This window comes from Mya arenaria, chromosome 16 (assembly GCF_026914265.1).
Source record: "Mya arenaria isolate MELC-2E11 chromosome 16, ASM2691426v1".
NCBI lineage: Eukaryota > Metazoa > Mollusca > Bivalvia > Myida > Myidae > Mya > Mya arenaria.
In genome coordinates this window covers 28,352,785-28,371,968 of record NC_069137.1, presented here as the reverse complement: position 1 = coordinate 28,371,968, position 19,184 = coordinate 28,352,785, and the positions used below count along the sequence as shown (strand labels likewise).

Below are 19,184 nucleotides of genomic sequence, written 5' to 3'. Positions count from 1 at the left end.
ATACATCATGTGGTATAATGCACAAGTTTCATGAAATAAAGCTCTCATGATTGTGTTTTTAAGATTAAAAATTACATGCCCACTCTTTGTTTATACAAAGATACATCATGTGGTATAATACACAAGTTCCATGAAGTAAAACTCTCATGATTGTGTGTTTAAGATTATAAATTACATGCCCACTCTTTGTTTATACAAAGATACATCATGTGGTATAATACACAAGTTTCATGAAGTAAAGCTCTCATGATTGTGTGTTTAAGATTTAAATTACATGCCCACTCTTTGTTTATACAAAGATACATCATGTGGTATAATACACAAGTTCCATGAAATACAACTCTTAATATTGTGTGTTTAAGATTATAAATTACATGCCCACTCTTTGTTTATACAAAGATACATCATGTGGTATAATACACAAGTTTCATGAAGTAAAGCTCTCATGATGGTGTTTAAGATTTTAAATTACATGCCCACTCTTTGTTTATACAAAGATACATCATGTGGTATAATACACAAGTTCCATGAAATACAACTCTTATTATTGTGTGTTTAAGATTATAAATTACATGCCCACTCTTTGTTTATACAAAGATACATCATGTGGTATAATACACAAGTTTCATGAAGTAAAGCTCTCATGATTGTGTGTTTAAGATTATAAATTACATGCCCACTCTTTGTTTATACAAAGATACATCATGTGGTATAATACACAAGTTCCATGAAATACAACTCTTATTATTGTGTGTTTAAGATAATAAATTACATGCCCACTCTTTGTTTATACAAAGATACATCATGTGGTATAATACACAAGTTTCATGAAGTAAAGCTCTCATGATTGTGTGTTTAAGATTTTAAATTACATGCCCACTCTTTGTTTATACAAAGATACATCATGTGGTATAATACCCAAGTTCCATGAAGTAAAACTCTCATGATTGTGTTTAAGATTATAAATTACATGCCCACTCTTTGTTTATACAAAGATACATCATATGGTATAAAATACAAGTTCCATGAAGTACAACTCTTATTATTGTGTGTTTCAGAGTATAAATTTCATGCCCACTCTTTGTTTATACAAAGATACATCATGTGGTATAATACACAAGATACATGAAGTAAAACTCTCATGATTGTGTTTAAGATTATAAATTACATGCCCACTCTTTGTTTATACAAAGATACATCATGTGGTATAATACACAAGTTCCATCAAGTAAATCTATCATGATTGTGTGTTTAAGATTATAAATTATATGCCCACTCTTTGTTTATACAAAGATACATCATGTGGTATAATACACAAGTTCCATGATGTAAAACTTTCATGATTGTGTGTTTAAGATTATAAATTACATGCCCACTCTTTGTTAATACAAAGATACATCATGCGGTATAATACACAAGTTCCATGAACTAAAACTATCATGATTGTGTGTTTAAGATTATAAATTACATCTCCACTCTTTGTTTATACAAATATTCATCATGTGGTATAGTAAACAAGTTCAATAAGAGAAACTTACATAATTGTATGTTACGTAAAATAAATATTCATGCCCGCTCTTTAATTTACAAAAATACATCATGTGGTATAAAACATAAGTTTCATGAAATAAAACTGACTTAATTATGTATTTATGAGTATAGATTACACTCTTTGTTTATACAAAGGTACATCATGTCGTAAATTAAACAATTTACATTCAGTGAAACTTACATCATTTTGTGATAAAGATTATTGATAGCATGCACACTCTTCGTTTAAACACAGATACATCATGTGGTCATAAAACCCAAGTTTAATGTAACATCATTTTGTAATTATGATTATAAATTAATATAATAACTAATTTAATGATTAAGATTATAAATTACATACTTTTTTATACAAAGATACATCATATTATATTATACACAAGTTTTATGAGTGAAAATAGCATAATTTTGATTTTAGGATTAAATGGTTTATGCACAATACACAATATTAGACTTCCAGCAAATATTTACAAGTATGTTAAAATTAAAAAATGCATAACAACAAGAAACAGAAAAACGAAAAGATCAGATAAATCCTTTTCGCCTTTATCCCTAAATACAAAATAGAGTTACTATATTAGTACCTTTATTTAAGCTGAAGCAAATGGCTTGAGAAATCGTTTTTTGAAAAGCATATTATATACGTCTCTACCGTTGGATTATACAACTTTGGATTTTGTAAAATAACATTTTTTAATATATACACAATATCGAAAAATAGCAATTACAATTTTATCATGTACACACACTACGTTCGAATAGCTTAGACCTTTTTTATTTGTTTCTGTCATAAATGATCTATGATTTAAACTACATCAAATAATATATTTTTACAATCATAATAAGCGTCTGTCATATGCAATACAAACAATGATATCTACATGTCAACATAGCGTTTTTCATAATTTTCGTCTTTAAAATAACCAAACATAATTACATAATTAATCTTAGTACAAGATTTGTTACTTTTTGACTTTCGCTTTTTCAAATTTAATTTACAAAACAGTGAAAATGTACATGACATATAAACACATCAAAGTGCATTCAAATGTCATCTGTATTTCTTTTGATTATTCAAAAGCCGAATTATTTCTTTGCTTTAATGTACGACCTCTTGCGATTCTATCAATAAAATATCAATTTGATATTTGAAATGTTTAAATCTAAAATCTGAAATCTGATATCTATTACAGCATATCTGTATAACTGTAAACAAGTTTGACTTTCATGGGACAGCATTGTGTTTACCAATTAATCGTATAAACTGTTGTTTTTTTGGAATGCTAAAGTTTCCCTCAAAACACCATTTGCTTTTTACCAAAAAACATATTCATTGTTAGAGATACAAAAATACATTTACAATAAGAAATGACAATTAACACTTTCCTTTTTTATCGCAATTTGTAAAAAAACACACATCTAAACGAACTTAACCAGCAACATCAAAGTACTGTGAATTTGGTATATGGACTGAGTTGTGGACAACCTAATAATTATATAGTAAAAGTCCTCTTATTACATGCACAAACATGTTTCATTTTGCGCAGCAATGTTGCCGCAAAAGAACCTGCTACTTAAACAAAAAAAATATTAATAAAATGAACCCAAATGAACAATTAATGCAGAGTACAAAAGCACTGTAATGATAAAAGGTCTACAACATTTATTCGTAAAAAATGAATACAATTCATTCATCATATCACCCACTGTGTTATGTTAATAAATGCATTTTAAGAACTATACGTATACACACATGACGAAGTATGAGAAGCCGGAATTGGATCAGGAAAACATTAAGAAACAGACGAGGATTCGTAACATATCTAAAACACACTGTTTGCAACATAACACAATCACGGGCACATACGTATCATTAGAAAACACACACACACACGCACACGCACACGCACACGCACACGCACACGCACACACACACACACACACACGCACACGCACACACGCGCACACACGCGCACACACGCGCACACACGCACACACACGCACACACACGCACACACACACACACACACACACTATCCATTTTAATAGCATAGAATAAGGAATTGAAGACAAGCGTGTACTGTTCTAGTTAAAAGTTTTGTTTAGTGTCGTTTAACCTTTTTTTAAATAATAAAGTTTTTATTTCTGCTATTTAAGTAAACGTCAGTTTGAAATGTTAGACAATGCTAATAATATATCACATTGCTATGAATTCGTTTAGAAAAAGCTATGTTGTTTTAGTTTTTTTTTATTTAACTGCGTAGTTAATCGTACATCGGTAGCACTGGCTTTACTATCTATCCCTCATCACTGCTCTCAAAGTACACCCTGTCTTCCTACACCATAACTGTGACCTGGTCGAGGTCGTTGCATTATTTAGTGTCTAGTTCTTATAGTGACAGTCCGAGAGTTCTGTTTTACGGAAAACCTTCCATCAGTCTTCATCTTTTCAATAGCTTCCATTAATTTCTTTCCAACATCCATCTTCTCCCAGAACTTCTTCAATCCCCTCACCGTACACGTCATATGTCGGGACAAGCTGTAAATGTGCCTCATCTGGTCTTCAAACACGGGCGGGGATATGTTGGGTTCATTCAATATTAAATGTTCAATCGATGATTTTGACAGTTCAATGGTTGACGTTAAGTCACAAGCTTCTTTTAACTCAAATATTGTCAATGGCTGATCATGGATACAATTCTGTACTCCGCAATGTACTAACTGCCAAGAACAAGACATGCTCTTTAAGAAACATGTATTCACACAACCAATAGTGACCTTCTCTGCTGTCACACGATTCAGTATCAGTAGCTCCAGTGAACAATGAGATAGATCAAGTTGGCCAGACAGTGAACATTTTTCCATATTAAACTTCTTCAGCGGACAATGAGATAGGTCCAGCGGGCCGGGGAGAGAACACGAAATTATACTGAGATTGGTCAGGTTGACTGCATTCGAAAATTCAAATAGACAATCCATATTCCCTACCGTACATGTCTCCATACTACATGTAACCACCTCTTTTATGTTAATCGCATCAAGAATCAGCGTCTCTAACTGATAGTGAGAAAGGTCCAGTATGCCTGCCAAAAAACATTTTTGAATAGTCAGCTTCTTTATCGGACACTTAAACAGGTCCAGTTGGCCTGACAGTGAACATGTTTGCAAAGTCAGCTCTTCAAGTGGACACTGAGACAGGTCCAGTTGGCCAGGAATAGAACACGATTGCATACTGAGATTGGTCAGTGTCTTTGGATTCGTAAATTCAAATAAACAATTCATACGCATTACCGTACATGTCTTTACACAACCTGTGACAACATTTTGAGTCTCAACATTATATAACGTCAACTCCTCAAGTGAACACTCAGACAGGTCCAATGAGTCAGGAAGGGAACAGTCTTTCATACTGAGTTTGTTTGCTTTCGTAAATACAAATGAACAATTCATATCGACAACCTTACATGTCTCCACACAACCTGTGACCATCTTCTTTGTCTTAACCCTTTGAAGATTCAGCTCCACAAGTTGACGCTTAGACAGGTCCAATGAGCCTTGAATTGAACAGTCCATCATACTAAGATTGGTTAGTTCGATTGCATTCATAAATTCAAACGAGCAATTCATATGCCGTACCGTACATGTCTCCACACAACCTGTGACCACCTTCTCTGTCTGAACCTCATAAAGCTTCAGCTCATGAAGTGGACACTGAGATAGGTCCAGAGGGCCAGGAAGGGAACACGACATGACATTAAGATTAGTAAGTTTGATCGCATTAGTAAAGTCAAATGGACAACACATGTTCAATGCTTCACATTTCTGTACACAACTAGTTATAACAAGTGTTTCTGTCTCCACCTTTGTCATATTCAGCTTCAGCTCCTTCAGTGGACACTGAGAGAGGTCCAATGGGCCAGACAGGGAACAGTTCTTCAGTTTGAGATAATTGAGTTTTTTTGCATCTTGGAATTGTATGGAGACAGTGGTTGGTTCATTTAAGCAAATTTCAATCCGTTTGAGACGTTGAACTTTACTCAGATTCACGAACTCTGTCCTTACTTTGACCAGTCTAAGCTCTTCCATATCAAATTGAGAAACGTCCATGTCACTTGATAAGGACAAATTAGTTAAACAAAGAATACCAAACGTTTTGTTCAAGGTAATTTCCAAATGATGTCTTTCAATTTTGTTTTCATTGGTTCTTAGGAGATTCATGAGTTCTCCATTTCGTAATACAGTTTTCCTATCTGAACCATTGAGAACAAGGTTCGAAAGATTGATCGACACTTTACCTTCCTTTATATTCTTAAAACAGCTTTCAAAAATAATACCCTGCATCGTCTTAATAAAGTTGATTCTCCTGTAATCATCAGTCTGCATTGCATGTTTTGTTGTTAGCTCATCTATCAATGACACCATTGATTCTATGCAGTTTGAATCAAATTCACATACAAAGTCGAAGACGTTCGTCAAGTCAACCACATCTTGTAGCGATGTGGTATTTGCCTCTATTTCCTGACATATGTGTTGATCACAATTTTGTGCAACGATATGTAAGGCTGCAAAAAACTCCTGATACGATTTGTGGATAAAACTATATATTTTATCCTGACTTGAACTCGACATTCTGGTTGTTCCTCGAATATTTCCAGAGTTTAAACAAAACTGCTTTATATCCTTAAACATTTTTTCAATTTCTAGATTTTCTCTCACAGACAACCCTAAACGACTAAGGTCCTTATTTGAGAACTGAAGAGAGTGTTCTGTTTGTCCAGTGAACAGCAAACAAAATGCTATTTCTGATAGTTTTGCGATGTTTTCGCTTTGTTCGATACAGCATTTTGCCTCCATAGTTCTAAACAAAACTGGTAACTGATAATCGCTAGTTGTTTCTTTGTATTGTAAACCCTGTTTTTTCTTCATACGACGTAACAGAGCCTCAGCCATGTTTATATAAACTTGTGTACGTGTACTTCCAAAATCTTTCCCATCATGCCAGAGACACAAGAGTAGAAGAATAAGCACAGGTATCATGAGCACCTCACGTGATGCTGACGCGTTGAGATTAAGAATTGTTCTCAGTTCTTTATCGCGAAGCGTTTGAATGAAGTCCGAAGTATTGTCACGAACAGCAATGCGTTCTAGTCTAAAACAGTTCGTTACATTGCGGACAAGATTTCCTACAGAATCAAACCCGATACCAGTGATGACTACTTTGTTGTAATCCTGCAGTCGTGCGATAACACAGGAATCTATCTTCCAAGGTCTGGACGTGCAAATGATAATTGCGTCGGATACTGAAGTATACAATGGCATTTTAGTTGCTTTACATTTCCATTCATCAAGTCCATCCATTAATAATACAGTCTTTGGACTGTTTATATCAGACAACAGTTCGTTGATATCTTCATTAGAGTATCCTAGATCTGATTGCAGGTATGTTCTCAACATTTTCTTGCAATCAGATTCATTCTCAAACTTTCGCAAATGAAGTAGAAATAGCAGCTGTGTCTGTTTCAGATACTCAATGTCATTAAAGTGTTTAAACTTCTTCATTTTCTCTCTCATACTCACACACTCCTCAGTCTCACCATGAACAGCACACCAAGCTAAAGCCAAATATTGACTAAAAGAGGTCTTACCCATTCCGGCTTCACCTGAGATGTAAACTCTGTTTGTGTTTGATGGGCTTTTGTAACCGTAAGATTGATTTGAGATGAACAATTCCTCAATTTTGGATAGATCCATTTGAACTGTTTTTGGTACATCATAAGGCTTTCGGGTTTTACTATCTTTATGTTCAGTCTCCTCGATTGTGGTTGTCATTTTTGTAGGTTCGTAGAAGTCAACCAACTTAGAATGTTTGTGCTGCAGGATTGGGTTCAGTGGAATCGTTGAGTACGCGTGCAATATATACTTGATCAGTCTTGTCTTCAAAACTGAAATTGAAAAAAAAATGCAAACTAATAAATATCTATACAAGAATTTGCATGAAAAATACTATTCTAAAATATGTGGCCAGCCTTTCCATCCTGACCAAACCTTGCAATTTAATTAATTTAATTTATCCTGCAATCTTTGTCGAACTTTGAAAATACAAACAACCGTAGCTTTACATGAAGACATCTGATAAACACTAGTACGCACACGCGGCAAGATTCATTCTTCGGTTTGCTAAAGATAAAGACATACAAATATATATAAGGAATTGGAGTGGTTGTGTGCCCGAGTATTGTCAAATTCCAACTTAGAAACGTGGTGACAGTGTTTGTGGTGAGGGTGTTTGTCGTCACAAAGTCACTGCTGGTTTTGTACGCCAACGAAACACTGTATACACATGAAAGAAATGCATTTTTTAACTTAAATGATACTGTTGGCTTTTTATTTTAATTGGTATTCTTGTTGATATGACATTAATGAGCACTCTTGATAGACGACACATCCAATACAGCGGAATTCCAAATAATATTTAGTTATAATCGTTACATATATGGACTTTCTGTAAGATCTGTCATTAGGTTTGTTACTTTGTATTCGAAATGGAGAAGCATGTACATTTTTGTTATAAAAGCAACAGCACCATGCTCACTTTCAGAAAAGAAACTCTGGCTAATTATGTTTCTATCCGTTTATAGAAATGATCGTGTAAATAGGGACATTCAAATACTATTTAGAGCAAATATGTTCAAATTCATCATCAATGAGTACAATGTACTTGTTGTACCCAGATCGAGGATAAAATGGTCCTATTTTCAAGAGTTTTTCACAATAACGTACTTCTTTAAAAGCGTTTAATTTAGAAATGGCACATACTTATCATGTGACATTGACATTTCCGTGCCTTCTGATATAATTGTTTTAAGATATTTGTTGTAAACACTTGACATTACTGTTTATTTGTGAGTTAACGCGGCGAATTGTTTAATCTTTGGCTTTATTGTTCGCTCATGTAACTTGTATTGCAACACATATAAGCATGTTCGTTCACTTTATAACGAGTTTTTTTAGATTAAGTCTTAAAAGGCCAATTTGAAAGTGCACTCTGTTGAATGTATATGCGTTTTAAATTCAGCACTGGGTTGTTTAATAATCGAGTTTCATTGAAATGTGAACATTTTTTCCTATGATATTCCTATAATGTATTTGTCAGGATTTGTTTAAAATGTTCTAGAACTAATATTTGTCCATGTATATTAGTTTCACAATAAACGTAATTCTTATAGAATTTGAGAGAATTTTTTTTGTGGATTTTATGTAGTATGATTTTGAACATTCTTATTTAGAACAAAATGGCAAACTTCTCTGATATGGTCCTTTTTAAAAAGTGCCTTTTAAAATTATAGTCTTTATTAATATTTCACCACTGCTCGAAAGTTTATACTGTCTTTGAATTCATTAATTATTCTGTGAGTTTTCTGTGGGAATAATTCTGTGAGTTTTCTGTGGGAATAATTCTGTGAGTTTTCTGTGGGAATAATTCTGTAAGTTTTCTGTGGCAATTATTCTGTGAGTTTTCCATGGGAATAGTTCTGTGAGTTTTCTGTGGGAGTTTTCTGTGGGAGTTTTCTGTGGGAATTATTCTGTGAGTTTTCAATGGGAATAATTCTGTGAGTTTTCTGTGGGAATTATTCTGTGTGTTTTCTGTGGGAATAATTCTGTGAGTTTTCCATTGGAATAATTCTGTGAGTTTTCTGTGGGAATAATTCTCTGAGTTTTCCATGGGAATAATTATGTGAGTTTTCTGTGGGAATATTTATGTGAGTTTTCTGTGGGAATTATTCTGTGTGTTTTCTGTAAGAATTATTCTGACTGTTTTGTTGGATTTAGATAGCGCTCATATTTTTTTTCAATATTGCATGTCGAATAATTTTTATGGACAATAAAAAACCCAGGATAGTTGAAAGTTCTTTGTCAACATTTTGTCATTAATATTTATTCTAGGCATTTTAATTCGCATATTTTTATTTAAGTAAATAAATTGTAAACTCTTAAATCGCAACAGTGCCCAGTCCGTTTTATGACTGAGTCGGGTTTCCAGTTTAGTATAACATGTTGTACTCCATAATGATAACAAAACGGCAAGCTGATCATTTGAATTCTAATACAATCAAAGGTTATTGATTATTTTTTCGCTTTTATTCAGAATAGCGTGTTAAATATTAATAACCCCCAAAAATATAGGTAATCAAATGTCTATTTAAAATCAAACACGTATATAACGTACAATATAGGGTAAAGATACTTTTCAAGGCACATTGTATAGAAAACTATTTTGAATACAATGCAGGGTAAACACTTTTGTAAAATACAATGTAGGGTAAGTATGGTAAACGCTATAAAAAGGTTCATTTAAACTTTGGGAAAATATCTCCGTAATGTACAATGTAAGGTAAACTCTAAAGTAAAGTACAATGTAAGGTAAACACCAAAAAAAGGCTAAATGTAAGGTAGCTCTTAAACAATGAACAATGTAAGCTAAACAATAATGTAAGGCTCAATGTAAAGTAGCTCTTAAACAATAAACAATGTAAGCTAAACAAAAATGTAAGGCTCAATGTAAAGTATATCTTAAACAATAAACAATGTAAGCTAAACAATAATGTTAGGCTCAATGCAAGGTAGCTCTTAATTAATGTTCAATGTAGGTTAAACAATAATATAAGGCTCAATGTAAAGTAGCTCTTAATTAATGTTCAATGTAGGTTAAACAATACTGTTAGGCTCAATGTAAAGTGGCTCTAAAGTAATGTTCAATGTTCGTGAAACAATAATGTTAGGCTCAATGTAAAGTGGCTCTAAAGTAATGTTCAATGTAGGTTAAACAATAATGTTAGGCTCAATGTAAAGTAGCTCTTAAGAAATGTTCAGTGTAGGTTAAACACTAATGTTAGGCTCAATGTAATGTAGCTCTTAATTAATGTTCAATGTAGGTTAAACAATACTGTTAGGCTCAATGTAAGGTAGCTCTTAATTAATGTTCAATGTTGGTTAAACAATAATGTTAGGCTCAATGTAAGGTAGCTCTTAATTAATGTTCAATGTAGGTTAAACAATAATGTTAGGCTCAATGTAAAGTAACCCTTTATTAATGTGCAATGTAGGTTAAACAATAATGTTAGGCTCAATGTAAGGTAGCTCTTAAGTATTGTTCAATGTAGGTTAAACAATAATGTTAGGCTCAATGTAAGGTAGCTCTTAAGTAATGTTCAATGTTCGTGAAACAATAATGTTAGGCTCAATGTAAGGTAGCTCTTAATTAATGTTCAATGTAGGTTAAACAATAATGTTGCTCAATGTAAAGTAGCTCTTAAGTAATGTTCAATCTAGGTTAAACAATAATGTTAGGCTCAATGTAAGGTAACTCTTAAGTAATGTTCAATGTAAGTTAAACACTAATGTTAGGCTTAATGTAAGGTAACTCTTAAGTAGTGTTCAATGTTGGTTAAACACTAATGTTAGGCTCAATGTAAATTAGCTCTTAAGTAGTGTTCAATGTAGGTTAAACACTAATGTTAGGCTCAATGTAAAGTAGCTCTTAATTAATGTTCAATGTTGGTTAAACAATAATGTAATGCTCAATGTAAAGTAACTTTTAAATAAGGTACAATGTAAGGTACCTCCTTAATAAGGTAAATGTAAGGACAATAATGTAAGTGTCAAATCAAGGTATCTCTTAATTAAGGCTTTATGTAATGTAACTCTTAAATAAGGTACAATGTAAGGTCAACAATAATGTGAGGCTCAAATTAAGGTAACTCTTAATTAAGGCTTAATGTAGGGTAACTCTTTAAATAAGATACAATGTAGGGGAAACACTATTGTTAGGCTAAATGTAAGGTATCTCTTAAATAAGCCGCAAGTTAAGGTAACTCTTAAATAAGATACAATATAGTGAAAACACTAAATGTAAGGCTCAATGTAAGGTTACCCTTAAATAAGGTACATTGTACGGTACACAATAATTTAAGGCTCAATATAAGGTAACTCTGAAATGAAGAACAATGTAGGGTAAACACTAATGTAAGGTTCAGTTTAAGGTAACTCCTAAATAATATACAATGTAACGTAAAAACGCATGAAAAGCTCCACGTAAGGTTAATCTTGAATAAGCTACATTATAGGGTGAACACTAATGTAAGGTTCAATATAAGGTAACTGTTAAAAAAGGTACAATCTAAGTTAACACTAATGTAAGGCTACATGTAATGTAACTCTTAAATAAGGTACAATGTTACGTAAATACTGTATTAGGATTTTGTAGGGCAAACACATTTGTAAGGTTCAATGAAGGACAACACGTATATAAGGAACAATTTAAAGTAAAGATCTTTTTAAGATACACTATTTGGTAATATTGTTTGTAGGGTAGAATGTAAAACATTTTGTATGATACAGTGTATATATTTATATTTATTGTTTTGTTCTGGTGACTGTGTGACATGCATCCACATTTAAAGTGTATATGTCAGCTACAATACATATTTATTTACGATGTATTAAGCTAGGTCATTTTACAAAGGATTATACATTTTATCACAGCTCTGTTCAAATGCAAAAGTTCTTTGTATATTGGAATACGTTTTGTGCTAAAGCGTCAAAAAGGGTGTATGCCTCTGTTGATTTTTCATATTGAAAAGTACATACATTAGTTTTTTGATGATAGCAAAATGCATAATATATTCACCGTTGTTCGCATTTCGCCAGCTTTTATGTGTTTAAAATGAATTGTTATTAAACCATCCTTTGTGAATGTGTTCAGCACAGCAATTCAATAGTAGTAACGTGTTCATCTATGTGTACGGTCCCGAAACCGAGGTGTAGGTGTGTATATAAATAGGATTACTTTCTTTAGAAAAAGACGTAAATGAGATGGAAGAGACAAACCACTTCGGGTCTGTTCTCAACAAAACCCGTTATAAACCAAACAGCGACAAAGGAGGAAAGATTATTCTTTGGAATGTGTGTGTTTTACAGGAGAATAATACCAAAAGTTCACAAATCGCCGATCCGTTAACAAGAAAGTACGCTCAGTTTGAATGGAGGCCAGAATGTCAAATCACTTATGATGATTAAAAGGAAAGTTAGGCCGTATACCAATGTAAGGTTTACTGGACCGAATAGTGAGCTGTTTTGTGCCAAGAATGTTACAAAGATGATAATATCATTTCTGTATTCTTAACGAGAGACCAGTTCATTGTATGAACCATAAACTAAGCGCGTCTATGCAAAATAGGGAAGTCATTAAAAAGGAAGTATTTGTCCTTAAATATACTTTGGATAAATTACAAATATACGTACAAAAGGAGCCCGTGACGGTTTTCACTGACCACCAACCCCTCGTATATCTATTAACCGCTAATATGACAAACAAGAAAATGCAGTCAAATGCATTAGATATTACCGGGTAAAATGTAGATATATAAAGTAGATATCAAGTTCCAGAACAAGGTTGCTGATATGCTGTCAAAATGCCGTATTCCAGGGAAGGATAATGAGGTAAGTATTCTTTTTACCGATACCAGACAATAATCACTATAATAAGGTAGGGGCCGTTAGAACAGAATTAACCCTCGCAAGGACATCACAAACCCAGAGTATGTCGAAGAATCGTACCGGTTACAATACATTGCGTGTCAAATCGTATGTTACTCAAAAGCATATAGATGCACAATATAAGTCGTTAGCTTTCGATGATAACAGTGAATGGTAGTAATGAAAGAAGAAATCATTGTATGGTTCAATGCTTAGTCGAGGGTTTTTTCTTGTCAAGAATATTTGCACCTCTTAGTGTACGATCAGTAGAAAAATTGCCGTATCGATGGATTTACTTCCAAAACGTTTGAAATTTCGTTAGATGGTAGCACTAAGCAGACACCGAGTTGCCGAAAATTACCGGAAATAAAGTGGAAATATGTATTAGCAGCAACACACCGATAGTTTTCTGGGAGAGGAAGAAGAACTGAAAAGCAAAGGCATTTGTACTGATATATGCCATATAAGTAAACAGTTAATATACATTTGTTACTGAAAAATCGAGATTATCACCCATTGAAAATGTGACTTTATTAACAATTGATCAGCAGCTGCAGTGGTAGCGGTCAAATGTACCAGATGGTTATATAAAAACTCAACAAAAAGGTTGAAAACGGACTCAATGTACGAAATATTGTACGACGCTTCAAGACGTATGTTGCGAACAAATTAGCGATCAATCATGAAGTGACTTTGCCAAAGATGTGTCGACAAACATGAAATCTGCTAACGTAACTGACATTGGGGCGTATTTAGGAGATTATCAACATCGTTGAATGGAACACAATTTTTGCAGTATCGTGACTTGCCAAAATATCCTGATGAAATAGATGTTGAGGAAACCAGGTGTTGTTATCCTCTCTCAAGGTGACAACATTGTATCATACTCAGGAAGCACAAATAAAGATACTTGAACACAACAGTGAGTGAAACACGGAGAGCTAGAAAATCATAACCTGCAAAATACGTGACGGTTCAAGAAAATTTGTGCAGCATAAAGTCCCGCTGGTCAAACTTTGCCCGATTTTCAGTAAAGGTAAACTGTAAGTTGGAGGTCGACAAAGAATCATGTTTTGTCAAGAATTGACGACAAGAGCTGTACACATTGAGATTGCGAATTGTCATGGAACGGAATCTTTCTGATGTGTATTGTGATAACCCGGAGTTAACCAGAAACTAATTTTAGCGCGTATGGCACGATTCTTCCATCTTGTGAAAAATAAATAAGAGAATCAATGACACACTGGAATAAAAATCGCATCTGAAAGAATTTACTGCGCAGAAAAAGAGAATGGCATTTTATTCCACCAATGCAATTCATATGGATGATGTTCGGAAAAGATAAGTCCAATCTGTAACGACATAATTGAGATCACAATTCAAAGAACAGAATTTGAATGATAAAGCGATGCTTACCCACGTGACAGAGGCAGGAAAGTCAATAAAGATGTAAGTGATGTAAAGAGAGATCCGGAAGAACTGCTAAATTTACCCCCAAATGTGTGTATATCGTTAGATGTCTTTGACAAGAATGACAATTTCAGGTTCAGTAACGTGCGTATATTTTCTGGCGAAGTTCCAATGAATACGTAACAAAAGGCGGAAAAATCTAAAGCTACTGTCCAAGCAATTTGTCTATGAAGGTAAATATTTTTTATACATGTTTGTATAGTTTTAGATTGTTTAATCTTAAATACTCAATGTCTTTGCTTATTTATGTGTCTTATTGTATAGGATACAATGGACATAATTTCAGATGTCGGTTGATTGAGGGGCGATGTGCCTCCCCTAGGAATATTAAAAATATTTTGGGTAAAGTTCAAAAGTACTTAAGGTCGCTAGCCAGAATGATTCATTGTTACTATGTATGATTGCAAAAAAATACTTGACCCGTGTTTATTGATTTGGCCTGGAAGGCATTTATAATTCGTTTGCGTAACATATATCGTTTCTTTGGTTCCTTTTTGGTGTTTCCTTTGGCTGGCGGATGGCTGCAGGGACTCAGGGGCTACACTATTTTTGTAACGTAAGCCGCGAGCGCTGTGTATAAAACCATGAATGAACTGATGTACTAAATCGTGATTAGAAGTACTTGGTGCGAGGCAAAGATTGTGGTCGTGTCAAATTGGTAATCTTTTTTGTTATTATGATGATTTTGTGCATTTAATTGAATGTACGTATAACTATAATATCGTTTGTGTCTTTCAGATAACCGTTACATTACGATCAATCCCCTGAATGTTGATTGAGTGTTTTAAATAAAACGGACAAGTTGAAAGTATCTGTTTATCATGTTGTGATACACGATTCACAGGAATGAGAGACAGAAGACTAGGATTATTGTGTGTATTTCTGACATACTTTGTTATATTATACCTTACTGAATTCTGTAATAACATGTATCAGTTGTGTCAGTGTAAATTGTTTTACCTTGTAATTTGCTGCTTTTTAGGGATTTTTCCAACACGTTCAGCCATCCAGAACGAACCGGTCTAAATGCAAGAATACGGTCAATTTCCCGTCCAGTGACTATTTGGCATGAAGGTTGTGTATGGTCATGTCGGTCTCGGTAACGTGACAAATGCGTGTGTAAGTCATACTCTCTGATAATTTGTGTATTATTGCAACACTCCAATTCACAAGGATTTGTCACCGCGTCAACAATTTCATTTATGTACTGGCTACCTTTTGATTCACAAGAAGCTTGTTCACTGACTTTCACGGCATTAAGCTGCAAAACTATTTCACAGCTTAAATCGAGTATTTTTGGAAAACAGCAGTCAAGAAATAAAACTATTTTCTCAACATGTTTCAGTTTATTCATATTACTAATTAAGTCAGCATCCTCTAAATATTTTCCATTTTCCGAGTCCAATTCAAATCTTGCATCACCATGGTGGCCAGAATAACATAATACGAGGGTGTTTATATCTGAAGTATCAATCTGGTTGAACGCCTTTTTGAGTTGTTCATCGTATTGTGTTGAAGACTTCGTCACTGTAATGACGTTTTTCTCCCTGAAATGAAATCATATTCTCACGTAATGAAATGACATGGATAGACGTGGGTACGTATACCAGAGGAGCAAGCGCAATCGTTGCAACGATGTAAATGTGCTGTTTACCATTGGCTTTATAGTTAAGTAGTTCGCTGTAATAATTTGCATAGAATGTAAACAAAATGAAGTACCTTACACCCATCACCGTCACTTCTGTTATGAGTTTATCTTTCAACTTAGCTATATCGTCTTCAAAACGTTTTCTTACGTCGGGTTTTTTATCTGTGCCAGCTATAAGTATAGCACCCCATCGATCACCTAAAACAGCAATACGCAAAACCTAAAGCTATTATTTAAAATACATTTCCGTGCGGATTGATGCGACAGGTACAATCCTGACCTACTATTACGCCACAAAGAGTAATGCAATGCCAATGCAATCTACACCTAAGTGGGAGACTACATTTTATTGTTTTTGAAACGGGTGTTTATTTTGCTTTAATGAAAAGTTGTATGCACTGCATGCCTAGACTACATATTTATCTTACCAGTAAGAGTTTGATGAAAAAATGCTGTTTACTAAAATTACCAGCGTGTTCAGAATCCGGGCACGAATGTGATGAGTTTCAAAGAGCATCAGTGTTAAACTTAACTGGAACCTTATGAGCAAAGAACAGTCTAAGAAGGATCGACTACTGTGGCACTCGACTTGCTTATATAAAATGTTCCAGGGATTGTTATGTGCATGTTTAAGCTCTATAATTATCGCTTACCGACTGGGGAATTTATTTTTGGTTGCTTGCAGCTGTGGCACTTTACAGGATTGTATTGCCAGTTCCTCATACAGCCAACGCACATCTTTATTTTGGTTGAACAGGAATCATGTTCAAGCTCATTGCAAAATGGCACTTAAATCGGAATAATATCAATATAAATACATGCATTTGAATGTATTTATAATTGGAATGGATAAGGTTACTTACGGTTGTGCGTTAACATTTGGTACGGTACTATTGGTTATAATTATAAAATTTTACAATTTTCTCTGCAAAAAAATAATATTTATTGATATGATGATTTGGTGAATTATTCGACTAGCAAGAAGGGTGTAGTACACATCGATTTTATAAAATAATAGCTTTTTATATTATCATAATTATGATCGAAAAATAGGATGTAGTTTTTGTTGATTATCATTAATTAACACATGAACATTCTTTTTCCGTTTTCCACTGTTTATGGTTCCAATGTACGAGTACGATGTTATTTCTTGTTAAGAGCTGTGAGGGGCATTGATTCCAAACATTACTAAAAATGCAGAAGCATTTACCCACTGTGTATTGGAACATTGAGCAATTCATCGATTTGGCTACCCATTTAGAGGAGTCAGTGCCTATGTGCATGCGTTTGAATTGCAATAATATATGCAATTATCCTGCTTGTTGGACTACCAACACAGTATTTATTTGTTTATTTAACTTAAGCTTAAGATAATAAATATAACATAAACAAATATGTTTGGCAATAATAAAATGAAATAGAAATCTCTTTACTATTATCATCGCACAAAAGTATGGCAACGGCCTAGTATTTCAAGTCGTGGTAAAAATGGATTAACATAACTAGATTTGCAGGATTCCATAATACAATAACTATTTATGTTAAACTAACTATGTGCTGTTTTGTTTATTAATTTAACACAAAAATGTGTCAACAGAGGCTAAAGTCTCCCTTGTTGGTTCGCAGTTTTCATGGGCTTTCTCGGAGTTTTCGAGACCGCATTTGGTTGTACGCGGTGCACAGAACATAAAAGTTTGGCATTGTTAAGTACGCAATAATCTCAAACTAGTTTTATGTTATTTGTTACGCAGTATTGGGATTCAATAAAAAGTGTATTCGTGACGCATTATTTAGGTGTTTACACTCTGGTTTCATGACCCAAATCTAAAGGATGCGTCAAAGAGAGTTTAATTCAACACTATCATAACTATATGTAAAGCTTCTTACGAGGCTGATAAATAATAAAAGCAAAATCAATTAATTTATAATATGTATGATAAAGACAAACCCGAGCTTTTTATAATGCCTGGTTTTACGTGGACTATTGGCAAAGGGCCGGGATTAAAATAATTTTAATTTGGTAACAAGACGTTTGTTCCTTAATTTTCACATAAAGGTTTATCCTTAACATAAATTCCAATAATATTATTTGTATTTATCATAACTTTAAATGAAATATTGATGAATGGACCATACCGGGCTTATTAACGCAGCAAATCTCACACTTCTTGCTAGTCTCTTGTGAAGTTGTCCACTTTGTTATGCCAGTTTGTCTGAGATTCACCTTAAAATGAATGTGAATTTAACAACGTTTCAACCACATACCTTTTTGTAAATCTAATTTGAGAGTATGATGTTAACAAATAAACAATAAACAAAAACATTTTGAAATAAACTGTATACGTACATTTGTTCTAATTTTGTTTAGAAGGCATGTCAATTTTTAAATCATGTTTGCATTTTATAAAGACTTTGTCCATGAAATTTTGCTTAGGATCATTGCCAGTGTAAAACAGGTGTTGCTAACATATGCTTATTTGTTCAGCGTGATCCGACGCATTGAAGTCATCAAGTCATCAGTTTTTAGTTGGAAACCCAAACAACTGTAGATGATAATAAATAAATATAATCTTACCTCCAGATTTTTTGAAATGTCTTCGAATGTCACAGCCTGGAAAATTACAGAACATACAATGAAGACAATATATCCCCAATTCATGTTGTTTAACAGTGTTGAACTCAATTGTCCGTTTTTAAGTCATGTTGCTCAAAATCTCTACACATTTTTTATTATAATTTATTACATGATTTTGATTTTTGAGCATACAGCGTCAAACGTCCGAAAAGTCAATGAAAGATTCATTTTTGGCCCCGTTTCATGTAATAAATATCTCTAATGAGTTGCCTTTTAATGCTCCATTTTATGACATTCATACTCACCAAAGGCTCGCTTTCTTACATTTCCTTCAAAAACTCGTTTCATAAATATTTGTATTAAATGGCAACTTATGCAATATCCTATATATTTATATAATGGTAT

At 33.5% G+C, this 19,184-nt stretch overlaps 1 protein-coding gene across 1 annotated transcript in view; it reads right to left on the bottom strand.

Annotated features, from left to right (window-relative positions):
* Nucleotides 1–3,927: 3,927 nt before the first annotated feature.
* The window catches only part of LOC128221536 (uncharacterized), a 59,721-nt gene continuing 44,464 nt past the window's right edge, over nt 3,928–19,184 (bottom strand). The window contains exons 6-11 of the mRNA XM_052930142.1: nt 18,780–18,815; nt 18,341–18,428; nt 16,276–16,402; nt 15,916–16,103; nt 15,517–15,615; nt 3,928–7,493 (exon numbers count right to left, since the gene is read on the bottom strand). Coding sequence (XP_052786102.1) covers nt 3,928–7,493; nt 15,517–15,615; nt 15,916–16,103; nt 16,276–16,402; nt 18,341–18,428; nt 18,780–18,815 — 4,104 coding nt within the window. The remainder of the gene's footprint in view (nt 7,494–15,516; nt 15,616–15,915; nt 16,104–16,275; nt 16,403–18,340; nt 18,429–18,779; nt 18,816–19,184) is intronic.